General features: G+C 36.3%; 1 protein-coding gene across 2 annotated transcripts; it reads left to right on the top strand.

Moving 5' to 3' along the window:
• Positions 1-43: 43 nt before the first annotated feature.
• LOC123534682 (ultra-long-chain fatty acid omega-hydroxylase-like) lies at positions 44-25,679 on the top strand. 2 transcript variants are annotated; one of them, XM_053519106.1, is made up of 12 exons: positions 44-196; positions 5,099-5,277; positions 9,530-9,677; positions 10,478-10,650; positions 11,697-11,821; positions 12,777-12,839; positions 14,513-14,636; positions 15,292-15,427; positions 16,546-16,675; positions 18,174-18,369; positions 19,860-20,008; positions 20,410-25,679. In XM_053519106.1, the coding sequence occupies exons 2-12, from the start codon at positions 5,113-5,115 to the stop codon at positions 20,516-20,518; spliced, it is 1,518 nt and encodes a 505-aa protein (XP_053375081.1). In that variant the 5' UTR covers positions 44-196; positions 5,099-5,112; the 3' UTR covers positions 20,519-25,679. The 2 variants fall into 2 exon arrangements, with proteins under 2 accessions (XP_053375081.1, XP_053375082.1); XM_053519107.1 differs by having other exon boundaries at positions 91-204.
• The last annotated feature ends 520 nt before the right edge of the window (positions 25,680-26,199 follow it).

Genomic DNA, 26,199 nt, shown 5'->3' on the forward strand with positions numbered 1-26,199 from the left:
ATAAAATTGTTTTAACGGTTTAATGCAGAATTAACAAAGGAGTAGCTGAAGTTACCTCCCTTAAAATCAATAACGCCATTTGCAACTAAATTTGACCAAAGTCCAATTTCATTAGTAAACTGTTAATAAAATGTGAAATATTTAAAGTCATCATAATTTAACCGTTAGACTGATAAACAAACACCTCTCGAAAAAGGTACCTTGGTAATCGGAATAGTTGGTTCATTGTTTATTGGTGTTTAATCCAACAAAAAAGCACATATCGTACAGTGACCTTGACACCTAGTGTCAACAAAGCTTTTGAAAGAGGCACACACACACACATTGCGCGTGTGTCACATACATTTCATCCCTAGATCACGCCCACATATGTACTATTCCAAGTCACATGCATTTTGAAAAATAGAACGGCATACATGTGATAAGTTCAGAATCCCAAAACTGGAGGTTTGCCAATTTTCAGCTGGAGTTGGGGTCTCAGAACTGGAGGTTTTTTATCGACATAAATTAAGCGCGCGGACACATAACTTAGAGGCAAAATCCAACATTTTTGGCCACACAATAATGTATATAAGTCTACACCAGAAGAAACAATCCTCATAACTCTTGATTTGAATTTTGACAGAGTTATGCCACTTTTTAACTTCATTTTTTTGTTAAAGTTTTATATAATGTCTAATATCTCTGTTACATACAAAGCTATTGCCTATTATGCCCCTTTTACTGGCAAAGCTTTAATTCAGAGTCAATCACAGAAAAGTCGAGCATGCTGTCTTACAGAAGCTCCCTTTTGTTCTAACTTAAAACTTTCTTAACAGATTAAATTTGTAGAAACAAAGTCTCAATTTAGATCTGAAATGAAGGTGAACATGCATTAACATTATTCTACTCGAGGACTTAAAAAAAACGAAGCTCTAAATTGGTCTGAATACAACTCATATATTATGTAAATTCCTTACCCCACCCCCACTTTCGTATAAAAATACTGATGATTTTGACATGAAAAATAGAAAACAGAAATGCATCAACATGTATTTACCCTTACCAAAATAATGTAGACTGATGTTATCAAATAAATGAGTGTGTGTTTTCATCCAACTTTCAATGAAATAAGTTCGATTTAGTAGCAAATTAATTTGGTAAACATTGGAAGAAAATGGCGTAACTCCGTAAAGGGAAATAACACTCCTGTTCTAAAAATAGTAATGGGTTGGTTTTTCCAACAATTATTTATGTGATTTTACCAAGCAAAATTTTTCTTTGAATAATCAAAATTCATTTCTGTTGGGAATTATTTCTTATGACTGGGAGTTTTCTGCTTCAAATTGGTAAAAATTGGAGCTTAATTGGCATTGGGAATGGGCAGATATTCGGCCCCGTGAAACAGGTGGAAAAGGCCATGCTTGTCTAATCCCTTATCAAAACAAACAATTAATAATTCACCTGTGAAAAACAACTCTTTCCTCCAGCTATATGTGTGTCAAACAAGTATAATACACAACAGTCCATGACACTTTGATTTACCGTGTAAACATGTTTGACACTCCTCGGTAATTATCAACCCAATCATTGATTTTTTTTTTTTTTTTTGAAAAGCGGGAGAAATATGGTTTTGGTCGGGAGACGGGAGGCAAGGTGAAAAAATCGGGATTTTGACCCTCCCGCGCGGGAGATCACATGTATGAGAACAGTCTTTTATTCTAAGAAAATCTTTAAATCGAACTTGCCCGGCGACGTTGACACTGTGTTTTCACACCATTTTATACCATATAATAGAGTTTTTACATTCACCAGTGATATGTGTAATTTCTACAGCATAAATAAACGTGACAAAAAGTAAACCTGCAGGGAGACAATTCAAAACCAGGTCTATTTTGTGTTGAAAAAGAAAAAAAACTAAATTTTCCATGTGATGGTGTTTTGACAGCTTCTGGAGGGCTTTGCCCCTCAGATCTTCCAATAGGGGCTACCATCCCCTCAGACTTGAATCACACTTGTGGCCTTTGCAGAGCCTTGACATTTATGAAGAAAATACTGTTTTTAACTTGGTCATTAATGGATAAATTAAGAGCTGACACTTGACTTATTAATCTTAATAACATTTGGAATTATATCTAAAAAATTCAGCTTCAGAGATGTCTGTATACAGTTAGGGACAAATTCCATATTGAAACCTTACCAGAAAGTACCTAGTAAATCATAGCTTTCAAAGTTTAAGCATTTTCACTTGGGACCAGTAATGCAGTCTAAATGGAATATTGCTGCATTCATTTTTTTAGCTTGTCTGATTATGCTGATTGTGGGAAAAAAATCTACTAAGTATTGTGATCACTTGATTGTTGGTGTCAGCATTGGTTGAAATTTTTGTTTTGGTCCACCTTTTCTCAAAAAAAATACAAGAGCTACAGATTTAATACTTTCCAAACTTGTTTATCATCATTAGATGACTATGTAGACCAAGAACCATAACTCTGATACCTATTTGACAGAATTATGGCCCTTTTTGGACTAAGAAAATTAGTATATTTTGGTTGTCTTTTGTTGAAAACTTACCTTAGCTTAGAGTAAGAAGGCCAAGAACTATAAATCTTTTCTTACATATTGTCCAGCACTTGCCGACGTGCCAATGCACCCACAGTTGGTGCTCTTGTTGTAGAATGCATAAATAAAGGTCATTATTTTCAGCCATTTTTGTTGACTTTGAGTTTTTGACATTTTCAGAAAAATGGAAGTCAACAGAATTGAGTGAAACTCAACAATATTAATGACTTTTATTTATACTTAAAAAAGTAAAACAGTTATGTACAAGCTGTAATACTGAGGTTTTTATTCAATTACTGTGTAAATTTAGAGATTGAAAAATCTGTTAATTTATCCATTATCAGTAAATTTACATGTTAATGAAAATACCACTTTCTTAGACCTGCAGAACTCTTGCCAATATTAGAAATAATCATTTAATTGTAAGCGGATGCATATATTGATTTACTAAGCTATATTTGGTAATTTTTCAGGTAAGAATATCAACCAACACAACCCTTACAAAAAAAACAAAAAAAAAAACAAAACAAGACATGATTGAAATCCATAGAAAAGTTGTCCATTCAAAAGCTCAGATGAGCTGCATTGTATTTGCTCACTGTAATGTTGACTTTATTTTTGTCTAAATGTGTTTTTTATATTTTTTACAAGGTGTAATTATTTAAAAAAAAAAAATGAATAAAGCCATTTTGTATGTTTTACTTTTTAACTTCAGAAACACTTTCATTTTTTAAAATGCAGACTTCACATTATGTATTCGCAATCATTTGTATTTCAGAAAACAAAAGATTTGTTTTTACCCTGTCCGTCCCTCCATCTGTCCCACTTCATTTCCATCAATAACTGGAGAACCATTTGACCTAGAACCTTCAAACTTCATAGGTTGGTAGGGCCTATGGAGTAGACGACCCTTATAGATTTTGGGGTAGCTCCATCAGTCATTTCTGATCAATAACTTGTGAACCACTTGACCCAGAATGTTGAAACTTCATAGGATGATTGGACATGCAGAGTAGATGATCCCTATAGATTTGGGGGTCACTCTGTTAAAGGTCAAGGTCACAGGGGCCTGAACATGGAGAACCATTACCAATCATTTGCCTGTCACATTTCATTTTTGATCAAAAACTGGAGAACTGTTTGACCTAGAATCTTCAAACTTCATTGGGTGATAGGGCTACAAAGTAGATGACCCCTATTTTTTGGGGAAGGGGGAGTTATTGGATCAAAGGTAAGGCCATGACCCCTATAATTTTTGGGGTAACTCCATTAAAGGTCAAGGTCACAGGGGCCTAAACATTGAAAGCCATTTCTGATTAATAACTTGAGAACCACTTGACCCAAAATGTTGAAACTTCATAAGATGATTGGAAATGTAGAGTAGATGATTCCTATAGTTTTTTGGGTCACTTGATCAAAGTTCAAGGTCACAGAGGCCAGAAATAGGAAAACCGTTTCTGATCAATAACTTGAGAATCATTTGACTCAGAACCTTCAAACTTCATAGGGTGATAGGACTTACAGAGTAGACCCCCCTGTAGATTTTGGGATCATTTGAGCAAAGGTCACGGTCGCAGTGGCCTGAACCTGATCAATATCTTGAGAACCACTTGACCCTGAATGTTGAAACCTCACAGGATGATTAGACATGGAGATCAGATGGCTGCTATTGATTTTGGGGTGACTTGATCAAAGGTCAAGGTCACAAGGGCCAGAACATGGAAAACCATTTCCAATCCATAACTTGAGAACCGCTAGGCTAAGATAATTGAAAGTTCTTGGGATGATTGGACATGCTAAGTTGATGATCCCTATTGCAGCCAACCTTTGATGTCTATTGGACTTTTGCTTCTGTCCCCTATTGACTTCTTGCCTATTACTGCTATGCATTGGGAGAAATGTGCGCTTTTCTACTCTTTTCTACAAAAGCATCTTCTAGTTCTTTTAATCTTGCACTTTTGTAAGATCTGTCTCACTTTTAAAAACTGTCACATGACTTGCGCCTCTGCCGTATTATTTTGACTGACCGTTTGGATTATTAACTAGATATAGACATAATTTTTTTACCTATAAGCCTACATTTTGACCTTTTCTGTTGCATTATCCATGTAATATCTAGCACTATTTATTTCTATATGATAAACTTTGAAAGGTGTATTTAAGTTCCAAGCTGAAACTTAGTCTTACCTATTTGGCTTAATTGGGATAGCATATTTTATGATCCAGTATTTCAGAGTTGCCGTCTTGCACAATACTGTGAAATCATTAATATTTATGGGGGACTAATTTTTCATGGATTTCATTGTTGAGTCAGTCAGTGAAATTTAATCCAAACGAACAAGTAAAATTCCCATTCATATTATGTTCAAAACTTCAAATCCACAAATTTATATCTCCACGAAATTGCCGTTTTGACCAAAACCATGAAATTTCATGCCAACGAATTTAAATGATTTTTCTGTAACAAGTGAAAAAATTACCATTTTATCCTAAATTTTCTATCATTTGGACTAAAATTAAAGGATACAAAGCTAAGATGTATTTTTCTTTATTACAGGTGAGACAGTGACTATGGGTGTGTTTGGACTGTCGTGGACTAGTGTTGTACTGAGTATAGCAGCTGGTTATCTGCTTATAGTTCTAATTCAGCGGTACTTGAAATTCCGTCGCAAAGCTCTAATCTTGTGCAAAATACCAGGTCTGAAAACAGAATTTCTCTTCGGGAACTCTAGACAGGTATGAGCAATTTACAGCTTGACCACACAAGGTATATGGAGAGCTCTTCTACTCACAGTTGTGTCAGTGTCCATGTCTGCTTCCACAACTTTGTTGAACTTTTAGTTAATGGTGGCAAATAATTCCAATGATTCCACCTTTGAGACCAGTGCAGACCAAGATCAGCCTGCACATCTGTCCAAATTATCTCTGATAGATTTTTTTTTTTCAAAAATTAAATTTTATAGATATTATTTTGAGAAACTAAAAACAGTTGTTTCTCATTATCACGACTTTATATTAAACTGTGAAATCATTTAATTTCGTGGGCATGAAATGTCGTGGGTTTGGTCAATTTTGGGGATTTGAATTCGTGGATTTCAACTTTTGATCATAAAATGAATGGGAATTTTACTTATTCGTTGGGATTAAATTTCATGGATTGACAACCACGAAATCCACAAAAATTAGTCGCCCACGAATAATAATGATTTCACAATATAACACAAGGGCCATAACACTAGCACCAGGATTTCATGCCAGTTAATGCCCCCTGTTACATAGAATTCCAGGCTAAGCTTATGATGCACTTTTTCTCTGTTATTACTGAATAGATTTGATTTAAACTGAAACTAATAGTTCCTTCACTCATTTTTATGCCCCTGAAGGGAGGCATATAGTTTTTGAACCGTCTGTCTGTCGGTCTGTCCGCATTTTTCGTGTCCGGTCCATATCTTTGTCATCGATGGATGGATTTTCAAATAACTTGGCATGAATGTGTACCACAGTAAGACGACATGTCGCACGCAAGACCCAGGTCTGTAGCTCAAAGGTCAAGGTCACACTTAGACATTAAAGGTTATTGCATTGATGGGCGTGTCCGGTCCATATCTTTGTCATCGATGGATGGATTTTCAAATAACTTGGCATGAATGTGTACCACAGTAAGACGACATGTCGCGCGCAAGACCCAGGTCCGTAGCTCAAAGGTCAAGGTCACACTTAGACATTAAAGGTTATTGCATTGATGGGCGTGTCCGGTCCATATCTTTGTCATCGATGGATGGATTTTCAAATAACTTGGCATGAATGTGTACCACAGTAAGACGACATGTCGTGCGCAAGACCCAGGTCCGTACCTCAAAGGTTAAGGTCACACTTAGACATTAAGGGATAGTGCATTGATGGGCGTGTCCGGTCCATATCTTTGTCATCGATGGATGGATTTTCAAATAACTTGGCATGAATGTGTACCACAGTAAGACGACGTGTCCTGCGCAAGACCCAGGTCCGTAGCTCAAATGTCAAGGTCACACTTAGATGTTAAAGGTCTTTTTTCATGATAGTGCATTGATGGGCGTGTCCGGTCCATATCTTTGTCATTCATGCATGGATTTTAAAATAACTACGCATAAATGTGTGAAACAGTAAGACGACGTGTTTCGCGCAAGACCCAGCTCCGTAGGTCAAAGGTCCTAAACTCGAACATCGGCCATAACTATTCATTTAAAGTGCCATCGGGGGCATGTGTCATCCTATGGAGACAGCCCTTGTTTTTATTTAATTCAAACTTAAAAGAAAGATACTTGTTCCACGTCACCACATCACATTTAGTGCAGATATCTGTATTAGAGATGTATCAATCACTCAAGTTATGTCAGATATATGCTTAACTTTACTCTCAGCATTGATATAGTCAAGTGCTCTGTCTCTACTGACAGCTTTAAATTTGTTTTACCAGACCTGTAAGGTAGGCTCTACCTCCATTTATCTACTGCGGCCTTTGTCGCCAAGTAGTTAAAAGTCGCTGACTTCAGATCACTTGCCACTCATTAATGTGGGCTCGAGCCTCAATCGGGGCATTTGAATTTTTAATGTAAGGAAGATATCCAGCTGGCTTATGGAAAGTCGGCGGTTCTACAAAGGTGTATGCCTGTTATGAAGTAATGCATGGAGGGGAAACTGGGGTCTTTCTCCATCACCAAAGCTAGAGTCCCTGTTATTGTGTTGGTTCGACATTAAACACAACAAAAAAATCCATTTATCTATATCACAATTATTTTCAGAGAATTTATGATGTCTCCCCCCCCCCCCACCCTCTGGGGGAGACATATTGTTTTTGCCCTGTCCGTCCGTCCGTACGTACGTACGTCACACTTCATTTCCGAGCAATAACTGGAGAACCATTTGACCTAGAACCTTCAGACTTGATAGGGTTGTAGGGCTGCTGGAGTAGACGACCCCTATTGTTTTTGGGGTCACTCTGTCAAAGGTCAAGGTCACAGGGGCCTGAACATTGAAAACAATTTCCGATCAATAACTAGAGAGTCACTTGACCCAGAATGTTGAAACTTAACAGGATGATTGGTCATGAAGAGTAGATGATCCCTATTGATTTTGGGGTCACTCCATCAAAGGTCAAGGTCCAAGGGGCCTGAACATTGAAAACCATTTCCGATCAATAACTAGAGAACCACTTGACCCAGAATGTTGAAACTTCATAGGATGATTGGTCATGAAGAGTAGATGACCCCTATTGATTTTGGGGTCACTCGGTCAAAGGTCAAGGTCACAGGGGCCTGAACATTGAAAACCATTTCTGATCAATAACTAGAGAACCACTTGACCCAGAATGTTGAACAGGGGCCTGAACATTTAAAAACCATTTCCGATCAATAACTAGAGAACCACTTGACCCAGAATGTTGAAACTTCATAGGATAATTGGTCATGAAGAGTAGATGACCACTATTGATTTTGGGGTCACTCGGTCCAAGGTCAAGGTCACAGGGGCCTGAACATTGAAAACCATTTCTGATCAATAACTAGAGAACCACTTGACCCAGAATGTTGAAACTTCATAGGATGATTGGTCATGAAGAATAGATGACCCCTATTGTTTTTGATGTCACTTCGTCAAAGGTCAAGGTCACAGGGGCCTGAACATTGAAAACCATTCCGATCAATAACTAGAGAACCACTTGACCCAAAATGTTGAAACTTCATAGGATGATTGGTCATGTAGTGTAGATGACCCCTATTGTTTTTGGGGTCATTCCATTAAAGGTCAAGGTCACAGGGGCCTGAACATTGAAAACCATTTCCAATCAATAACTTGAGTACCACTTGACCCAGAATGTTGAAACTTCATAGGATGATTGTACATGCGAAGTAGATGACCCCTATCGATTTTGGGGTCATTCTGTGAAAGGTCAAGGTCACAGGGGCCTGAACATTGAAAAACATTTCCAGTCAATAACTTGAGAACAGCATGACCCAGAATGTTGAAACTTAATAGAATGATTGGTCATGCAGAGTAGATGACTCCTTTCAATTTTGGGATCACTCTGTCAAAGGTCAAGGTCACAGGGGCCTGAACATGGAAAACCGTTTCCTATCAATAACTTGAGAACCTCTTGACCCAGAATGTTAAAACTTTATAGGATAATTGGACACGCAGAGTAAATGACCCCAATTAATTTTGGGGTCACTCTATTAAAGGTCAAGGTCACAGGGGCCTGAACATGGAAAATTATTTCCGGTCAGTAACTTGAGAACCACTCAACCCAGAATGTTGAAACTTCATAGGATGATTGTTCATGCAGAGTAGATGACCCCTATCGATTTTGGGGTCACTCCATTAAAGGTCAAGGTCACAGGGGCCTGAACATTGATAACCATTTCCGATCAGTAACTTGAGAACCTCTTGATCCAGAATGTTGAAACTTCATAGGATAATTGAACATGCAGAGTAGATGACCCCTATTGATTTTTGGGTCAGTCTATTAAAGGTCAAGGTCACAGGGGCTTGGTCATATGAAATAATTTCCAGAAAATAACTTGAGAACCACTTGACCTAGAATGTTGAAACTTAATAGGATGATTGGACATGCAGAGTAGATGACCCCTATTTATTTTGGTGTCACTTGATCAAAGGTCAAGGTCACAGGAGCCTGAACAGTGACTTGAGAACCACTAGGCCAAGAGTGTTGAAACTTAGCAGGATGACTGGACATGCCAAGTAGATGATCCCTATTGCAGCCAACCATCAGTGTCTCTTTGACTTTTGCTCTTGACCCCTACTGACTTCTTGCCTATACCACTTTGCATTGGGGGACCATGCGCTTTTTTGCAAAAGCATCTTCTAGTTACAATTTTTTTTAACATAGATTTTGTTTGTAATTATGTGTCTAACATAGATATACACTGAATAAAGTTGAATAGTCATGGTCCATGTTATCAGCAAAATACAAAGGTGTTGGTGTGTTTTTTAGATGCCAGGTCTGAATGAGGAAGCTCTGAAATGGATGCATGACAACTGTACTGAGAGACCGAAGATTTCCTCGGGTTGGCTGGGCCCTTTTATTCCAATGGTAAACATAGTGCATGCTGATACTATCAAAGACATCTTAAAATCTTCAGGTACGTGAAAATAACCATGTTAATTGTTTATTATACAATCTAATATGCATTGTGAGTAGCAGTTTCAGTACTGATGCACTGACGTCATACTCTATGTTATGATCTAATATAACAAATTCTTGTGAGTGCCAACAAAGAAATATTCAATCTGTAAATTTTCAGTGAACACCCCTTTGAATAATAAATGGTATTGCCCAAACTGAATGATGGACAAGGTCATTTTAGAAATTTAGCAGGGAAAAAGTTGAGTAGAGGAATTTAACTGTTCACTTTATCATACTTTCTGATATGAAAAGAAAATCAAGTAAATTTTCATTACAACATGGCAATATTGACGTCACATCAACATACTGTTTTGCACCATACAAGTGCTGAGAAAGAGTACTACCACATTCAATCTACTACATTGTATAAAAGACATTTCAACACCATAATGATATAACAGAGTGGTGTTATGCGTAATTTTCAAACACAGTCTTTGGATATTGTTAAATCAGAGTTACACGTTGATGTCGTGTTGACCTACTGTATTTTTCGCACCATGAATATGGTATGAAATAGTGCTTCCCTATTGCATCAACTTGTGTACATAAAGGACATATTGTAATTAAAATAAAATATAGCAAATCATGCGTAATATGTCTAACAGTCCAAATTTGTTACACACCTACATGTGATCATTCACACTGTCTATGCCCTTGTGAAATTGTTTCGAGGACATATAACCTCTTCGTTACATTAAATGTATTAAATTGTAGTTCTGCTATACATGTATATTATTTCTAAAGTCTATATTTCAGCACCAAAGAGCAGAAGCCTGTATGGCTTGGTGATGTCTTGGCTCGGAGAAGGCTTGTTGGTCAGTAATGGTGAAAAATGGCTGCGGAGTCGACGACTGCTGACACCAGCATTTCATTTTGATATTCTCAAATCCTACCTGGAGGTGAAAAACAGAGCATCAGATGTTCTTGTAGTAAGTGTTTTACTTATCACATTTATATGTATTCTATCCTACATTTGATTACAACATTTTGGTTGGATAAAACCTTTCAAAGGAGCTAAGAGGGCAGAGTAAAAATTGAAGCGACATTTGTTTACTACTAGTTTACCATACTTCTCCAGCCAGTCACATACCAGACATTTTAAAAATTTTCCAACATTTATTTATGTAAAGAGAGATATAACTAGAGACCTGTGTGGGGGAGTTGTTACAGTCGCTGACTTCAAATCACTTGACTCTCACTGCTGTTTGTTCCGAGCCTCATTTGGAATGTAAAATATTTCATGTGAGGAAGCTATTAAGCAGAATTAAGGAAGGTTGATGGTGCTCTTCATGCTTAAAATAGTGCACTGAGGGTCATCTGGGGTCTTCCTCTGCTTGCAAAAGTCATAGTCACCATATGACCTACAGTTTTGTAGGTGTGTCTTTGATAAGTTAATCAACAGTTTAAGTCTGAAATTTTATGACCAAGTTTTCATTTTTCTATGTTATTAGATTAAGTGCTTTCACATGCTACAGAAAGCTCATCAAAATTGGAGTTAGCTCTATATGAATTTATCATGAAAGAAAGTAAGAGCAAATTGAACTTTTTTCATTTCTAAATCTAAGTTTCAGACTTCAAATTTGATGAATATTGGTCCAGATCATTAGTTCAATCTTTATCATGCTGGACACGATTGATTCTGCCTTTGCGACCAGTGCAGATCATGGTCAGCCTGCACATCCGTGCAATCTGATCATGACCTGCACTGTTTGTCATTCAGACAGTATCTTTTGGTTTGCACCCCTTTTAACAGTTAAATTAAATGTTACTGTCCAAATTGAAAGATGGACAAGTTCATTATAGAAATTTAGCAGGGTAAGGGTTAAGATTGTGGAGGTTGTGTGTTTCAGACCTGCAACCTCTGAGTCAGATGTCTGACCCTGTACCACTCCACCAATTTGCCTGTCCTCTTATAGTCTTAAAATATTATGATCGCTGGCGGTTTTTACCCTTCAGTCTGTTTTATATATTTCAGGGCAAAATACAGGCATATGCAGACAAGAATCAATATTTTGAAGTTTTTGAAAATACTTGTATGTTTTCACTGGATGTAATTTTACAATGTGCATTTTCCTACAAGAGTGATTGCCAAACATCAAAGTACGTACCATGTTAATTTTCTATTATAGATATTGATAAAGATCTTGTTCAAAGTTCTTTTCATTCTACTATGAGATTTTTATATAAAACCATGGGATTTTAAATTCTCTGCACTCAACTTTACTTTTTTTCCTTTCTTTTAACTTAAGGGGCCTCTGTTGATGAGTGGTTAAGGTTGCTGGCCTCAAATCACTTACCCCTCATAGATGTGGGTTCGAGCCTCACTCGGGGCAAGAATTCTTCATGTGAGGAAGCCATCAAGCTGGCTTACGGAAGGTTGGTGGTTCTACCCCCTTTAACAGTTAAAGGTACTGTCCAAATCGGAAGATGGACAAGTTCATTATAGAGATTTAGCATGGTCATGATGAAATAATGCACGGAGGGGCACCTTGGGTCTTCTTCCACCATAAAAGCTGGAAAGTCGCCATATGACTTGTAATTGTGTCGGTGCGACCTTAAACCCAACAAAATAAATGAATTCTTTTAAATTTAACACAGTAAAATTTTCAATAATTCAGTAATTTTGCCTTTTTCAAACTCTACATAGAAGCTGATTAAAGCATATTAGCTTTGTCTCGAGAAATATGTTTAAGTTTTGCAGCGGAAATATATTGCTTAACTTTATTAGCGTAATATTATTCCAATGAACAAGTGTATTTTTCTCGATGTAAGGTAATATTTTTATTACATACATGTGTACACAAATAATCATTGATTCATTACATAGATGTTGTGAAATTTTGTTCCTTAGCCTGAATGAAATTGACAATACTGACGAAAATAAAAACAATTATGGTACGCAAGGACACTCATTAAAACAAGCACCCAACATGAAATGTTTGTATGGAAAATTATTGATGTTTCAAGTTCCATTGTAATTTGACAGCGAGAAAAAAAATTATTGTGTAATAATATAAGTTACATAGTAAAGGGAGTGATTGTATTTTGATTTCAGAACAAATCAGCCCTATGTTCAGGCAGTGTCTGAATTAAATGAACTTCTGGCAGATAGATTCTTGTAAGTATATTTACTAATAGAAAAAGAAGTATATTTGCTCTATAAAAAAGAAATGATAATTTTAACATGCCATAATAGATAGATTGTACATAAGATGATAGCTTGCCATTCTGTTTTTTCTTCTTAATATTAATCATATCTTGTTGAAATGTCTCTATTACATTTGCAGTCTGTTGATTCATCATTATTTGATATTAATCATATCTGGTTGATATGTCTTTTTTACATTTGCAGTCTGTTGATTCATCATTATTTGAATTTAATCATATCTTGTTGATATGTCTTTTATTATGTTTGTAGTCTGTCTATTAATCATTATTTGATATTAATCATATCTTGTTGATAAGTTTTTATTAGCTCACCAGAGCCAAAGGCTCAGGGTGAGCTATTAGGATGGGTCACCGTCCGTCGTCCGGTGTCCATTGTCCGTAAACTTTTACTTCAAACGACATCTCCTCATAAACCGCTAGGCAAACTTCATCCAAACTTCACAGGAATGTTCCTCAGGTGAAGCTCTACAAAAATTGTTCAAAGAATTGAATTCCATGCAGAACTCTGGTTGTCATGGCAACCGAAAGGAAAAACTTTAAAAATCTTCTTTTCAAAAGCCAGAAGCCCTAGAGCTTAGATATTTGGTGTGAAGCATTGCCTGGTGGACCTCTACCAATTTTGTTCAAATCATGACCCCGGGGTCAAAATTGACCCCGCCCCAGGGGTCACTTGATTTTACATAGAAAAATCTTAAAAAATCTTCTTCTCAAAAACCAGAAGCCCTAGAGCTTAGATATTTGACATGTAGCATTGTCTAGTGGACTTCATCCAGTCATGTAGGAGTTACGGTCACCAAAGTTTACAGGAATGTTGGTCAGCATGTGCAGTTGTGCCCCTGGGGTTTCGCGTCCAGATTCATTCAGTCTTGTAGGACTTATAGCCCCTGACTTAGTTAAAAATTGGTCATTTTAATGTTGTGTCGTGCGTAGCTCAAAAAGTATATGACCTAGAGTCACCAAAATTTACAGGAATGTTGGTCAGCATGTGCAGTTGTGCACCTGGGGTTTCGCATCAGGATTCATTCAGTCGTGTAGGAGTTATGGCCCCTGACCTGGGAAAAAATTGTCATTTTAATGTCATGTAGTGGGGGCATCTGTGTCCCATGGACACATTTCTAGTTTTTATTATATTCATGAATGTGGGATGATATTTTGATAATTCTTCAACAGTGTAATAAATCTGTTGTTTACTCAACCTATATACATGCAAAAAGGAGCAAAACTATTATAAAACATTAAAAAAAAACTGTTAACAATCATCTGGGAATTTTCATTTTAGCATTGCAAAACAAGATTCTTCTTTGCTTTGGGACAACTTCCATTTAAGAGGGTAGCTTTATTTAGGAAAAAGCACTGGTTGAAAAGTGATACAAAATCAAAACTCACATTACAAGTTTCACCCAAGCCTTTTAAGTTAGATAAACATTCTCTGCAATGATTTGACTGAACCTATGTTTGTATTCCACCAATTTTGATGTGAGGAAATTTTCAGAACCTTTTGAAAACAAGTAAGCTGTCAATTTATGACTGGTGGCTTGTGAAATTTCTGTTAAAGCAAGTCAAATGTAAATTCTGCAGTTCCTGTTCACAACGATATACTTACACTGAAAAGTTTTATTTCAGTAAATTTTGGCTGTACCCTGATTTTATTTATTATCTCACATCAAATGGAAGGCGATGGAAAAGAGCTTGTGATCTTGTTCATAAAGTTGCCGAAAATATCATAGAAGAGAGAAAACATACACTGGTACAATTTCCTTTATTTTTTGCTTATTGACTAGGTTTTGAAACATTCTGCAATTTTTCAGTCATAGTAAGTTTATAGTATAACCAATACCATTTGAGTGTGCATGTCTGATTGTCTTGTATCAAACTTCTGCCATTGTACTCTTTTGACAAAATTCTCCCATGAAGTTTCCTTATTATTATTTGTTTTTGCATGATGTATTTGAATTAAGAGCATATATGAGCCGTGCCATGAGAAAACCAACATAGTGGGTATGCGACCAGCAAGGATCCAGACCAGCCTGCGCATCCGCGCAGTCTGGTCAGGCTCCATGCTGTTTGCTTTTAAAGCCTATTGGAATTGGAGACACTATTAGCGAACAGCATGGATCCTGACCAGACTGCGCAGATACGCAGACTGGTCTGGATCCATGCTGGTCGCATACCCACTATGTTGGTTTTCCCATGGCATGGCTCATATTGGTTTTAATATAATGGGCAAAGATTTTCATCCAGGTTTGTTGAGTTCTTGATAAAGTTTTGACTGGGAAAGGCCTCCATTGTCCCTATTAGTAATTTAATATTTCTCTTTAATATCAAATATGTCACCATTATTAAGTCTGCCATAAATTAAGTTCGGCTTTCAAATTATATCTATAAAAATATACTTGTTTAAGGTGTCAGACACTAAAAAGGGCAAAGAAACAAAATGCAAAGATTTTCTAGGGATTTTATTAACAGCTCGGGATGAAGAAGGAATTGGATTGTCGTCTGCTGAAATACGGAATGAAGTGGATACATTTCTGTTTGAAGGTGAGATGTAATACTAAAGTCTTTATTTACCCTGACTGCTTAGTCTTTTGTCAAGGCACATTAAATCAAGTGTAATTATAAAGTTATTTTCCTGATTTCCCTGTCATCAGAACAAATAATATTGATGGAACTGTTCAAGGACAGGACTATTCTGACTGTCAATAGCTGATCAAAAAGTTGTAATAAAGCAGGTGCATTTTGTTAAAGACAACAACAGTATATATGCCTGCTATCAGTAGATGACCCCTGTTATTTTAGAGGTCAGTATGTCAAAGGTCAAAGTCACATTAACCTTGACACTGATAATAGTTAAAAAATGGTTTTGTGGATCATTAGGCCAAAAGTCAAGGTCACATTCACCGGCTTGCCTTTGTCAAACTTGGTTGGGTGATTGCCTGTAGTCAGTAGTTGACCCTTGTTGTCTCTAAGCCGAAGGTCAAGTTACAGCATACATAACCCTTACCCTGCTAAATTTCTACAATCAACTTGTCCATCTTTCAATTTTGACAGTAACATTAACTGTTAAAAGGGGTGCTCACCAAAAAGATACAGACTGAGTGGTGAACATTGCAGATCTTGATCAGACTGCATGGATGTGCTGGCTGATCATGATGTACACTGGTCGCAAAGGCAAAATCAATCGTGTCCAGCATGATAAGGGTTAAGACAAAAAACTACATACCAATTTACTTGTGACAGGTCATTATTGGGGTCATACATGTTTTATGAATAGCTCATATTTACTGAAACAATTAAACTGGAACTAAAGATCAGCCCAGAATATAGACCTCTGCTATAAAACTGATTTTGAAAGGACACCATTTGCTCTATTCCCTATTCAACCAGATTTTTATTTTACCTATTTACTTTTTCTTAAGGGGGTCTTTAAAGAAAATTTTGACTGTGATTAGAATGGTATGTATGAGGTACACTAGGGTTCAAGGATATAAAAAGTTTGAAGACCAGTCTCAGAATGCTACTGTGCCATTGGTCAATTTCAAAAATATGCTAATATACATCTAATCAAAAGTCAGAGTTATTACAGACTGGTCTTCAGCTGGGCATATGGTCTACAAGCTTGGGGTTATATCCATAAGACCTTGATTTTTGTATTACAGGACATGACACAACAACAAGTGGCACATCTTGGACACTATATGAAATAGCAAGGCATCCAGAGGTACAAAGTGCACTGTACAAAGAGATAAATGAAGTGTTAGAGGGCAGAGACAATGACAACATACTGTGGTAGGTGTTTATTGTGAAACTGTATTATTGAAGACCATCATCTTCAGCACCATTTGCGCTTTAAGTATTGGTGGATGGTCGGTCATCCTGCATCAATATTTTTTCTTAAGCATCTTCTCTAAAACTACTGGCCAAAATTTCAGTAAACTTGGTCTGTAGCATTCTGTCATAGACCTCTCTTAGTTTTGTTCAAATGGTTCCGCTTGGTCACTTTTATGGTCCACAAGAGCTAAAAATAGAAAAAAAAACTTAAAACAATTCTTTCCTTATGGATCTTCACCATCCTTGTTTGGTCCTCCCTTAAATCTTTCCAGATTTTAGGGGTGTCCAGAGAAGTTTGTTCAAATGGTTACACATGTTGGAACAAAATAATGCAACAAATATTATACATTCACCCAATTTGGTCAGAAGCAAGGTTAAAAGGTCAATGTCCCCCTGAGGTGAGTGAGCCAGACACATTAGGGCCTCGTGTTAGATTTCAGATTTAAAACAAATGTAGTAATTAGAAAAGAATGTGTCCTCAATTTCTGTTTTAAGAGTTTCAAGTGTTTCAGTGAAATGCTTATAACCAGTTAGCACTGGTAAGAAATCCTTAACAGATTTTTTTTTTACAAATTTTGACTTTAGTTTACTTTATCCAGCTTTTAGACATAAGCTTTTGACGCAGTCCAGATTTAATTTACTAGTATACAGTCATCATTCTCAAGATCTCCAGTGGTAGTAGGAACTTTAAAAGTTCTAAAATATCATTAATAATGTCAGTTTTATGGCAAAAACTATTTTTGCTTATTTCCGTGAACACTTTTTTTCTTTTTCAGAATCTTACATTTTTAGCTCATCTGATTTTTGGGGAAAAAAATGATGAGTTATTGTCATCACTTGATCGGCGTCAGCGTCGGCGTTGCCTGGTTAAGATTTATATTTAGGTCAGCTTTTCTCCAGTTATTCGCCATTAAAAGCTGACTCTGCACAGCAAGTACTGTAACTCTACATTGCTTTTTGCAAGAATTGTGGCCCCATTTGGACTTAGAAAATCAGATTTCTTGGTTAAGTTTTATGTTTAGGTCAGATTTTCTCATAAACTATCAAAGCTATTGCTTTAAGACTTGCAACAGTTGTTCACCATCAAAAGCTTACTCTGTACATCAAGAAACATAACTCCATCCTGCTTTTTGCAAGGATTATGGCCACTTTTGGAATTAAAACATATCATAAAAACATACAGGTAGAACAATATGTCTATTATACAGAGACAAAAAAATCAGATGAGCGTCTGCACCTGCAAGGCGGTGCTCTTGATTAAAGAAATGTTACTTTTATGTTAACTAAGATAACCTGAAATATTTATTATAATCCATCAACAAATAAAGTCAAAATTAAAAATTGTCTGGTGTCCAGAGTGGCTGTTTATGTCACCTTATAAATTAATACTTATTCTGTTTATCTGCTATATGTACGTTCTTGAAATAATTTACTTTCCCCACACATGTCATTTCAGGGAGGATTTGCCAAAATTAACATACCTGACACAAGTGATCAAAGAATCATTACGCCTAAACCCTCCTGTCACCTTTATACAGAGAGTGACAAACGAACCAATGGTCATAGAGGGATACGAGATACCAGAAGGAACAAACATGAACATTGTGATAATTAATATTCTCAGTAATCCAACCATGTGGGAGGATCCGCTGGTAGGTTTAGAAAGCACTTTAGTACGAAATAAGATAAATAAACCACTGGTCATAGAGAGATATAGTACAAGTTACCAGTTTGGACAATCGTGAACATTCCAATGTATTATATATTTCGGTTTGTAACCAACAAGCTGCAAAATTGTTTTTTTTTAAATAGTGCATGTAGTTGGCTTTTACAAGAATTCTGATACATTGTTGGTTGTTTTGCAAACGCAGATTTGTACTTGGCAGTTGTGTAGCCCTCGTAACCCTCATACCCTTTGTCTATTCAAAGACACCGAAACGGAATGATAATTTAGTACACATGGAATCTGAAATATGATAAGGAGGTACTTAATGGCAAGTCAAATACTGATACTTTTTAATGTATTGTTCAGGTGCTACATGTATGACCACATATCCAATTAATGTGTCTCTGAGGACTTCAATTTTTAGCTCGACTATTCGAAGAATAGGGGAGCTATCCTACTCGCCCCGGCATGAGCGTGAGCGTTAGCATTAACGTTAGCGTGAGCGTCACACAAATGTTAAAGTTTGCGTACCACCCCAAATATTTTCAAAGTCCATTGAGATATTGCTTTGATATTTTGCATACTTGTTTACCATCATGACCCCAGTCTGTAAAAAGGAGGAGGCAACTCTATGAAGCATTTTGACTGAATTATGGCCCCTTTTCGTCTTAGAATAAATGTTAAAGTTTGTGTATCACCCCAAATATTTTCAAAGTCCATTGAGATATAGCTTTCATATTTTGCATACTTGTTTACCATCATGACCCCAGTCTGTGAAAAGGAGGAAGCAACTCTATCAAGCATTTTGACTGAATTATGGCCCCTTTTCGGCTTAGAATAAATGTTTAAGTTTGCATACCACCCCAAATATTTTCAAAGTCCATTGAGATATTGCTTTTATATTTTGCATGCTTGTTTACCATCATGACCCCAGTCTGTGAAAAGCAGGAGGCAACTCTATCAAGCATTTTGACTGAATTATGACCCCTTTTCGACTTAAAATATGCTTATTGTAATGTTAAAGTTTTACTCATTGCTTATATTATACTATCAAGCACTGAGAATAGTTGAGCGCGCTGTCCACTGACAGCTCTTGTTTCTGAAATATAGCCCTAGAAATTTTCTGTAATTCTCTTAAAAAAAAAGAACTTTTGGCAATGGTGACAAGAAATCAACATCTGTGATTTGACTTAAAGAAAATAAAAGTCAGTTGCACATGAAAACCAGACTGTTACAGAAATTCTTGGAATTTTAGGATGTGACTTTTTTTGTCCAAGAAATAAGATTCATGTCCCTGGGATGAGACAGACTATAGAAATGTCACTGGATGTGCTGATGGCACACATTTTTTATATGTGTTGCAATTCAGTGCAAGGTATGCCTTTAGTAAGCAATAAAAGTTTATTGTACAAAATAGGGTTATACAATTCTATTTGTATTTGATAAAGAAAATGAAAATGTTTTTTTTTATTTCAGACATTCAAACCAGAAAGATTTTCACCAGAACACAATGATGAAAGAGATCCTTTTAGTTATGTTCCTTTCTCAGCAGGACCAAGAAATTGTATTGGACAGAATTTTGCAATGAATGAAATGAAAACTGTTATAGCAAGGATTTTACATAGGTAAGAAATACTCAAATACATTTATAAATAAGAAACCACTCAAGTTTGCAGATGATGAATTTATACTTATGTTTTTACAGATAAATAGAAAACATATATTTTATTCAGAAGCATACAGAGTTATGGCTCTGTTCCACTGAAACATTAGTCCTCTATAAAAGCAAGTTATCAGGAAGAAGACATATTTTAATGCAGTTTTGTGTAAAAGTGTCTTTGCTTTAAGAAATTTTATGTTGACATCGATGCATGCTTTTTGGAAACTTATTTTTGGATGTATAAGTTCTTTAAAGGCATCTTTTCTTATCTATGTACATTCAGATTAACCATATGTCATCTTTAAAAAGATTGTATTTGAGAATGGAGTCCTTAAAACCAAATACTTACCTGAAGCATCTTTTCAGATTTCACCTGGAATTAGATCCCACACACAAGGTAGAACGGCAGCTGGCAGCAGTTCTAAAGTCTAAGGATGGGATCATGATGAAAGCCATTCCCAGAGAGAAGCTTTGAACAATATTTTCACACACCATAATACACTGCTGGTGTCAAACACGGATGAAATTGTATTCAGATTATAGAACTGTACACGGCAACACTTTCTACAATTATGAAATATATTATTTCCTCTTAAAATATGTGAATTGTAAGTCAATGCTTGTCCATATGACCTGAAAATTGTGTGTTGAATTCAAATCATGTTGTTTTATAATGTTGCTAGTTCGAATTATTTCATATGAGTGCTCTTGGAAGAATAGTGGTTCAAATGAGGTGCCAACATGCCTCAAAGCGAAGTAGGTTCTTCCTCCAGCACCAAAAGTGGTAAATCGCAATATGACCTGTGCTTAAATTGACAAAAACCTAAATCCCCGAATCGAGCATCAGTAACTCTGGGAGTTATAGGTGTTTTTGTTTGCAATGTATACTATTTTGTAAATTTATACTGTGGAGATACTTAGCCGTGTGTTATAAACACATAGCGAATAAGGAGGGCTATTGTACTCGCCTTGTGTCGGCTTTGGCATTGCAGTTGCATTCGGAGTAAAGTTTTACGGCAAGCTTCCCAATTTCACTCTGTCTTTTGAATTACTGCCCTAATTTCATCGAAGTTTTGGCCTTGGTATGGGGCATAGGGTCAGATCACTTTAATTGTTTTACAATCCATAAATTCCCACATAACAAAGTTATCCATTGATGGATCTTCATCAACTGTGGATCACTATGGGCAAGGTTTTTCCCTTGATTTGGTAAAAGCTAGGAACCAACAACCTGCATGGTCCTTTTGTACATAACTTGTGTATATCTGGAAATTAGGTAAAATTCAAAATACAGTACACAACCTATTTAGCGGGGGATATAAATTCATTGAATTTGCCAGTTACTTTGAATTCAGCACTGTCAATAAACACATATTCAATATCTGCATTTTCCTGAAAAAATGTTGTTAACACTATAGGTGTACACGTAAATCCAGAATGATTCCATGTTCTACATTTAAAGCACTTTTCCCACTTTGATGGTCAGAACTCGGTAATTCTGTGTTTTTACCACAGTTTAGACGGCTGTCCAGCGTCAATTTGTCATCTTTTCCTTGTTCTTAATGATTTAAATAAAAATTGCAGTCTTTCGCTGGCAGTCATAACTTTGTTCTGAATTCCTAAAGAGTATTTGCCCCTTGCACTTCATTGTAGAATCTGTGCCAGACAAACACTTCGTTTTATTTTTTATTGTATGTGCTCCTCAGCCACCTCACATACTGCTGTTTTGTCGTTGTCTGACGAACTTTCCATTTACGTCTAGACCCATTCGCCTATCCTTAGGGACGCATACGTATGTGCAGTTCCGTCTTTTTAGTTAGATGCCCTTTTACATATAAGTTCAAATTGTTATTGGAATTTTAGTCTACTAGTATTAGGTTGCGTTGAATTACCACCGAGATCCATCTTGCCACAAATTGATTCATATAGAAAAACATGTAATATACATTTCCTATTAATTTATACCTTATTTGGTTGTGATTAGCAGTCCTGGAAGGTTTCTAACGCGAGTCGCATGTTGTTAATGACGTGTTTTTAAAAAGGCAGTTTCCGCCATATATGGCTTGCAGTGGTTTAATTCATTCGTTCAAATCAATACACATTGTGTCTTCCATAGATGTAGCGTAAATACCTAGAACATAATAAATGCGTTCATCGGTTAAAGCATCCCTGTTTTAAAAGGTATTTCCTCATCACTTGTAAATTCATGAAAGATGACAGTATGCATTTTATCATTGACGTCTGGTGAATAAATGTTGGTCCGAAACACATCGGTTGGTCCCTGTTGACATGTTTTGTAGGAGTAACATGAAAGTCACGTACAAGATACAAGAAACCTATTAAAAGCGTGATTATCAATATTAAGTCACGCTTGCAACTTGTGTCATCAGTTTCTGAGGTAAAATGCAGATATAGTGTGTACGTTATCTATACGGTTAGTCATCGAAAAGCTGTTGAGCGGAGTGTTTGAGAAAGGTACTGAAAACTGATGGCAGGTGCTTTGTGTGGAGGAAAGCACTCACTTTGCTGTCATTGGCGCATTTTATGTAAGAAAATCCGCCGAGTAGTAAGGAAAATATAGGCAAAATGTTACCTGAATCAAAACTTCTCCATACGGATTCCAAAAGTCACGTAAGTTGGCCACCCTGTTCATGAAATATCTAAAATCCTCGCTGTTATAAAACAAGTATAATTATATAGATACCCATCTGTCAGCTTACCTAAATTGTCTGCACTCAGTACGAAATCAGTTGCCTAATGTCATTGTGTATACAATGTTTCCAGAAGGAAATTCATGCTGTTTACATTGGCACTCTTTAGTGATTTAAATCATTCGACAGTGACGATTCTACAATGTATTTTAAGGTCCAGTCGGGCCTTTAAATGATAATTTGTAATTCATCTTTCTCAATTGTTTCTCATTGCTTTACTTACGGTAATCACTTATATTTTTATTGCTTATCGATTTTAACATCCTCTATTGGTCTGTTTCCTACCTGACTTGTAATCGTCTCACAGACATTTTTCTGCTTCAGAATTGTAATTTTGTTAAATGTTAATTAATGAAATCTATAAGAATATCCTCTAGGAGCATAAATGGCAATTAAGGCAGAATAATAACTGTTAGATCAAGGCTGTTCATGAGAGGTAAAGCAAGATACAAATTACTGACGCCCCATGTGGTTCTGGGACGATCTGTGTATAAAAAGAATTGGAACCACTGCCTTACCCTTGCATGATCGTAAGAGGCGACAAATAGGGTCTTAACACTTGGTTTTGCAGTAACTCTGTGATTCCAGCAGGTGTTCAAATTTTGATTCCATACCTCATGTTTTTATTTCGATGTAAATGAGATGTGGAACCAAAATTTGTAGTCCTGTTTGGCGCCATATAACCTATACTGTGTTGGTGCGCCGTAAAACCCAAATAAATAAATAAATGAATTACTGACAAAAGTTCCAACATATTTTACAAATACTGACCTAAGGTATTTTTCTTTTTCAACTGTTCTGATTGGACCGATGAAGCAAAGTCCGATTATTAGATATGAGGTTGTTAGCAAATGGATATAAAATCATTTATGTTGTTCACTCGCTTAAATCTAGTGTTTTACAATGCTAATCAGTTTCCAGCCTCTTTCCATATTCGTTATTATAAAACCTTGGCACAGTCTCGGAATATAATTCGGCCGCTCAGACCAGAGTTCGTGGGTTTGAGATCCAATAAGGTCACGGTCATGCCTTCTCATTGAAATCAGTTCTTGTTTTTCCAGGAAGCAGACTCGAGGGTGATTTCAATAAGCTTCAAGCTTTTTTCACAATCAAGCTAAAACAGATTAGTATAAACTACCTAAAGTCTCGGCATATATAATGTGTTTGTATTGCCAGCTGTAATAATAAAATGGTTGTGACTTCATATGTGTATGCGTCCGTGAAGTAAATCTATATATGAGTAAGTAAGTGTCCGTTGACAGGTTGTTTGACAGGTACAGTTGAATGTGTAAGGCTATATTTTGTGAATAACATACTGTGTTCACCCAGTCCAATGAACAGAAAGTGAACCCAAACATAGCTGATTTTGGGTATATTACATTATGTTTTATGACCCCTTCATGTTCAAATGCAGAAATCCTCATCTAAACTGGCTCTATATTTTTGGGAGGCACAGAAAATCAGGAAAATGTACTTTATCAATTACATTAAGCATACATTAATTTAGTATGGCCTAAGATCCATGCTTTCCATGAGATTTCCATGCAAGTCAGTAAAGTTTTGACATTGAGGGTTATTCAAACAGTAGCAAACATATTTGAACTAGGACACAGATTGAAAAGATTGTAAACGTTTTATAAAATTAAAATACAATGTAGAATTACTAAGAAATTAACACATCACTCAAAACTTAATATGTGAGGATGTAAAGTCTCAGAAATAAGGAAAATGTAAACTTACATGTACTTTGAATTTTTTTAATGACCCTCATACTGCAGGCAGGTTTCAACTTTTTAGGGTGTAAAATATAGAAATTTATATTTTACTGATGAAATTCCAGAGCAAATAGCATAAAACTCAGTGGATAAGTTCTTTTGTTCATAGGTGGAGCACCTGAAGGGCATATTCAAAGATATGAGGATATAAATTATTTTCAGTTTGGATACATAACTTTTCCGCAAAATGCGCACAAAAATTGACTAGTTTTCATGGTGACTTTCAGAATATTTGATTTTATATTTTTATAAATAAAATGCATTTTTACAATTGTATATGTGTGTTTTAAATGATTAAAATGCATCTTTAGACCTCTGTAGCAGCATATCGTTCATAGGAGTAAATAATTTGACCAACCCTAATTTTGTGATGCCATCTTGGTTGTCCATGTCAAGTTACCTTAAATAAAAAAGGGAAGAGTACACGTAACCGTAAAACTGAAAACGTGCCCGAATAACTTGTATTGGCCAAAATCTTTTCAGAGCTTCTGACAGTTTTATCTCTGTTTATTTACCGTTGTAATGTCACATGAGGTGAAGCAGCTACTCAGTATGAAAACAGATTTTCTAGTCCTGTTTTTTTTTAATTTGCGCATACATTTCAGTTTGTTTTATTGTTGTAGGCAGTTTTGTCATTTTGTGTAGGATGAAAAGTATGTTTTACTAAAAATTAACCTGGTACATGCAGGTTTTGTTATTCCTATATTGTATTATACCGGTCATGTACATGGATGCGAATTTTTGTAAATATTGGAGGTGTAATATTTTTAAAATGTTAGCGCTGTCTACTTACATGTATATGTTAATTGTATAGGCATGCACATTTAATCATTTATTATGCCCCTGGTTTCGAAGACCCGGGAGGAGTATATAGTGTTTGAATTGTCCGTCTGGCGTTTTCTTGTGTGCATATATTGTCGTGACTGCCTATTCTGATTTGATGTCTTGAGTTATTCACGGTCCTTGTTGGACTTTAAAATGTTATATCTTTATGGAGTTTGTACACTCAGCTTCTCCCACAGTTTTTATCCAATTCAAACAAAACTTAATATTCATCGTTTGCAAAAATATTGCTTTATGTCACACGCGTATGTGTACTCAGCTCTACATTTTCTATCCAATTTAAATACAGCTTGCGATTCACCATCATCATCGAGCAGACGCGTGCCTTTGTTATGTCCCTTTTTTACTTTAATGTCAAATTTGTCTACCAAGACCATGCCTGGGAGACACAGTTAATGGTTTATAGAGCCAGGTCGTGCCAGTTCACAACTCCGGGGGTCTTAAGCACAGATTAGACTATTAAATCAGTCATTTTCAGTCGAGCATGTGCCATACAATGTTGACATGATCATAACTGTTATTTTATACTTATATCTTTTAAGGGGGCCTCCGTGGCCGAGTGGTTAGAGTCGTTGACTTCAAACCATTTGCCCCTCATCGATGTGGGTTCGAAACCTCATTTGGGGCGTAGAATTCTTCACGTGAGGAAGCCATCCAGCTGGCTTACGGAAGGTCGGTGGTTCTCTAGTGCGCTCGTGAAAGTAAATTTGTGCACGAGCGGGGCACATTGGTCTTACCATCGTCCATTAAAGCTGGAAGTCGCCATATTGACTAAAATTGTGTCGGTGCGACGTTAAACCCAACAAAATAAATAAACAAATATATCT

The sequence above is a fragment of the Mercenaria mercenaria genome, chromosome 12, assembly GCF_021730395.1.
Source record: "Mercenaria mercenaria strain notata chromosome 12, MADL_Memer_1, whole genome shotgun sequence".
NCBI lineage: Eukaryota > Metazoa > Mollusca > Bivalvia > Venerida > Veneridae > Mercenaria > Mercenaria mercenaria.

Coding starts and splice junctions, on each gene's coding strand:
- LOC123534682 (XM_053519106.1), top strand. CDS start 5,113: ATGGGTGTGTTTGGACTGTCGTGGACTAGTGTTGTACTGAGTATAGCA. Junction 14,637..15,291: donor AAGAGAGAAAACATACACTG/GTACAATTTCCT, acceptor TACTTGTTTAAG/GTGTCAGACACTAAAAAGGG. Junction 15,428..16,545: donor GGATACATTTCTGTTTGAAG/GTGAGATGTAAT, acceptor TTTGTATTACAG/GACATGACACAACAACAAGT.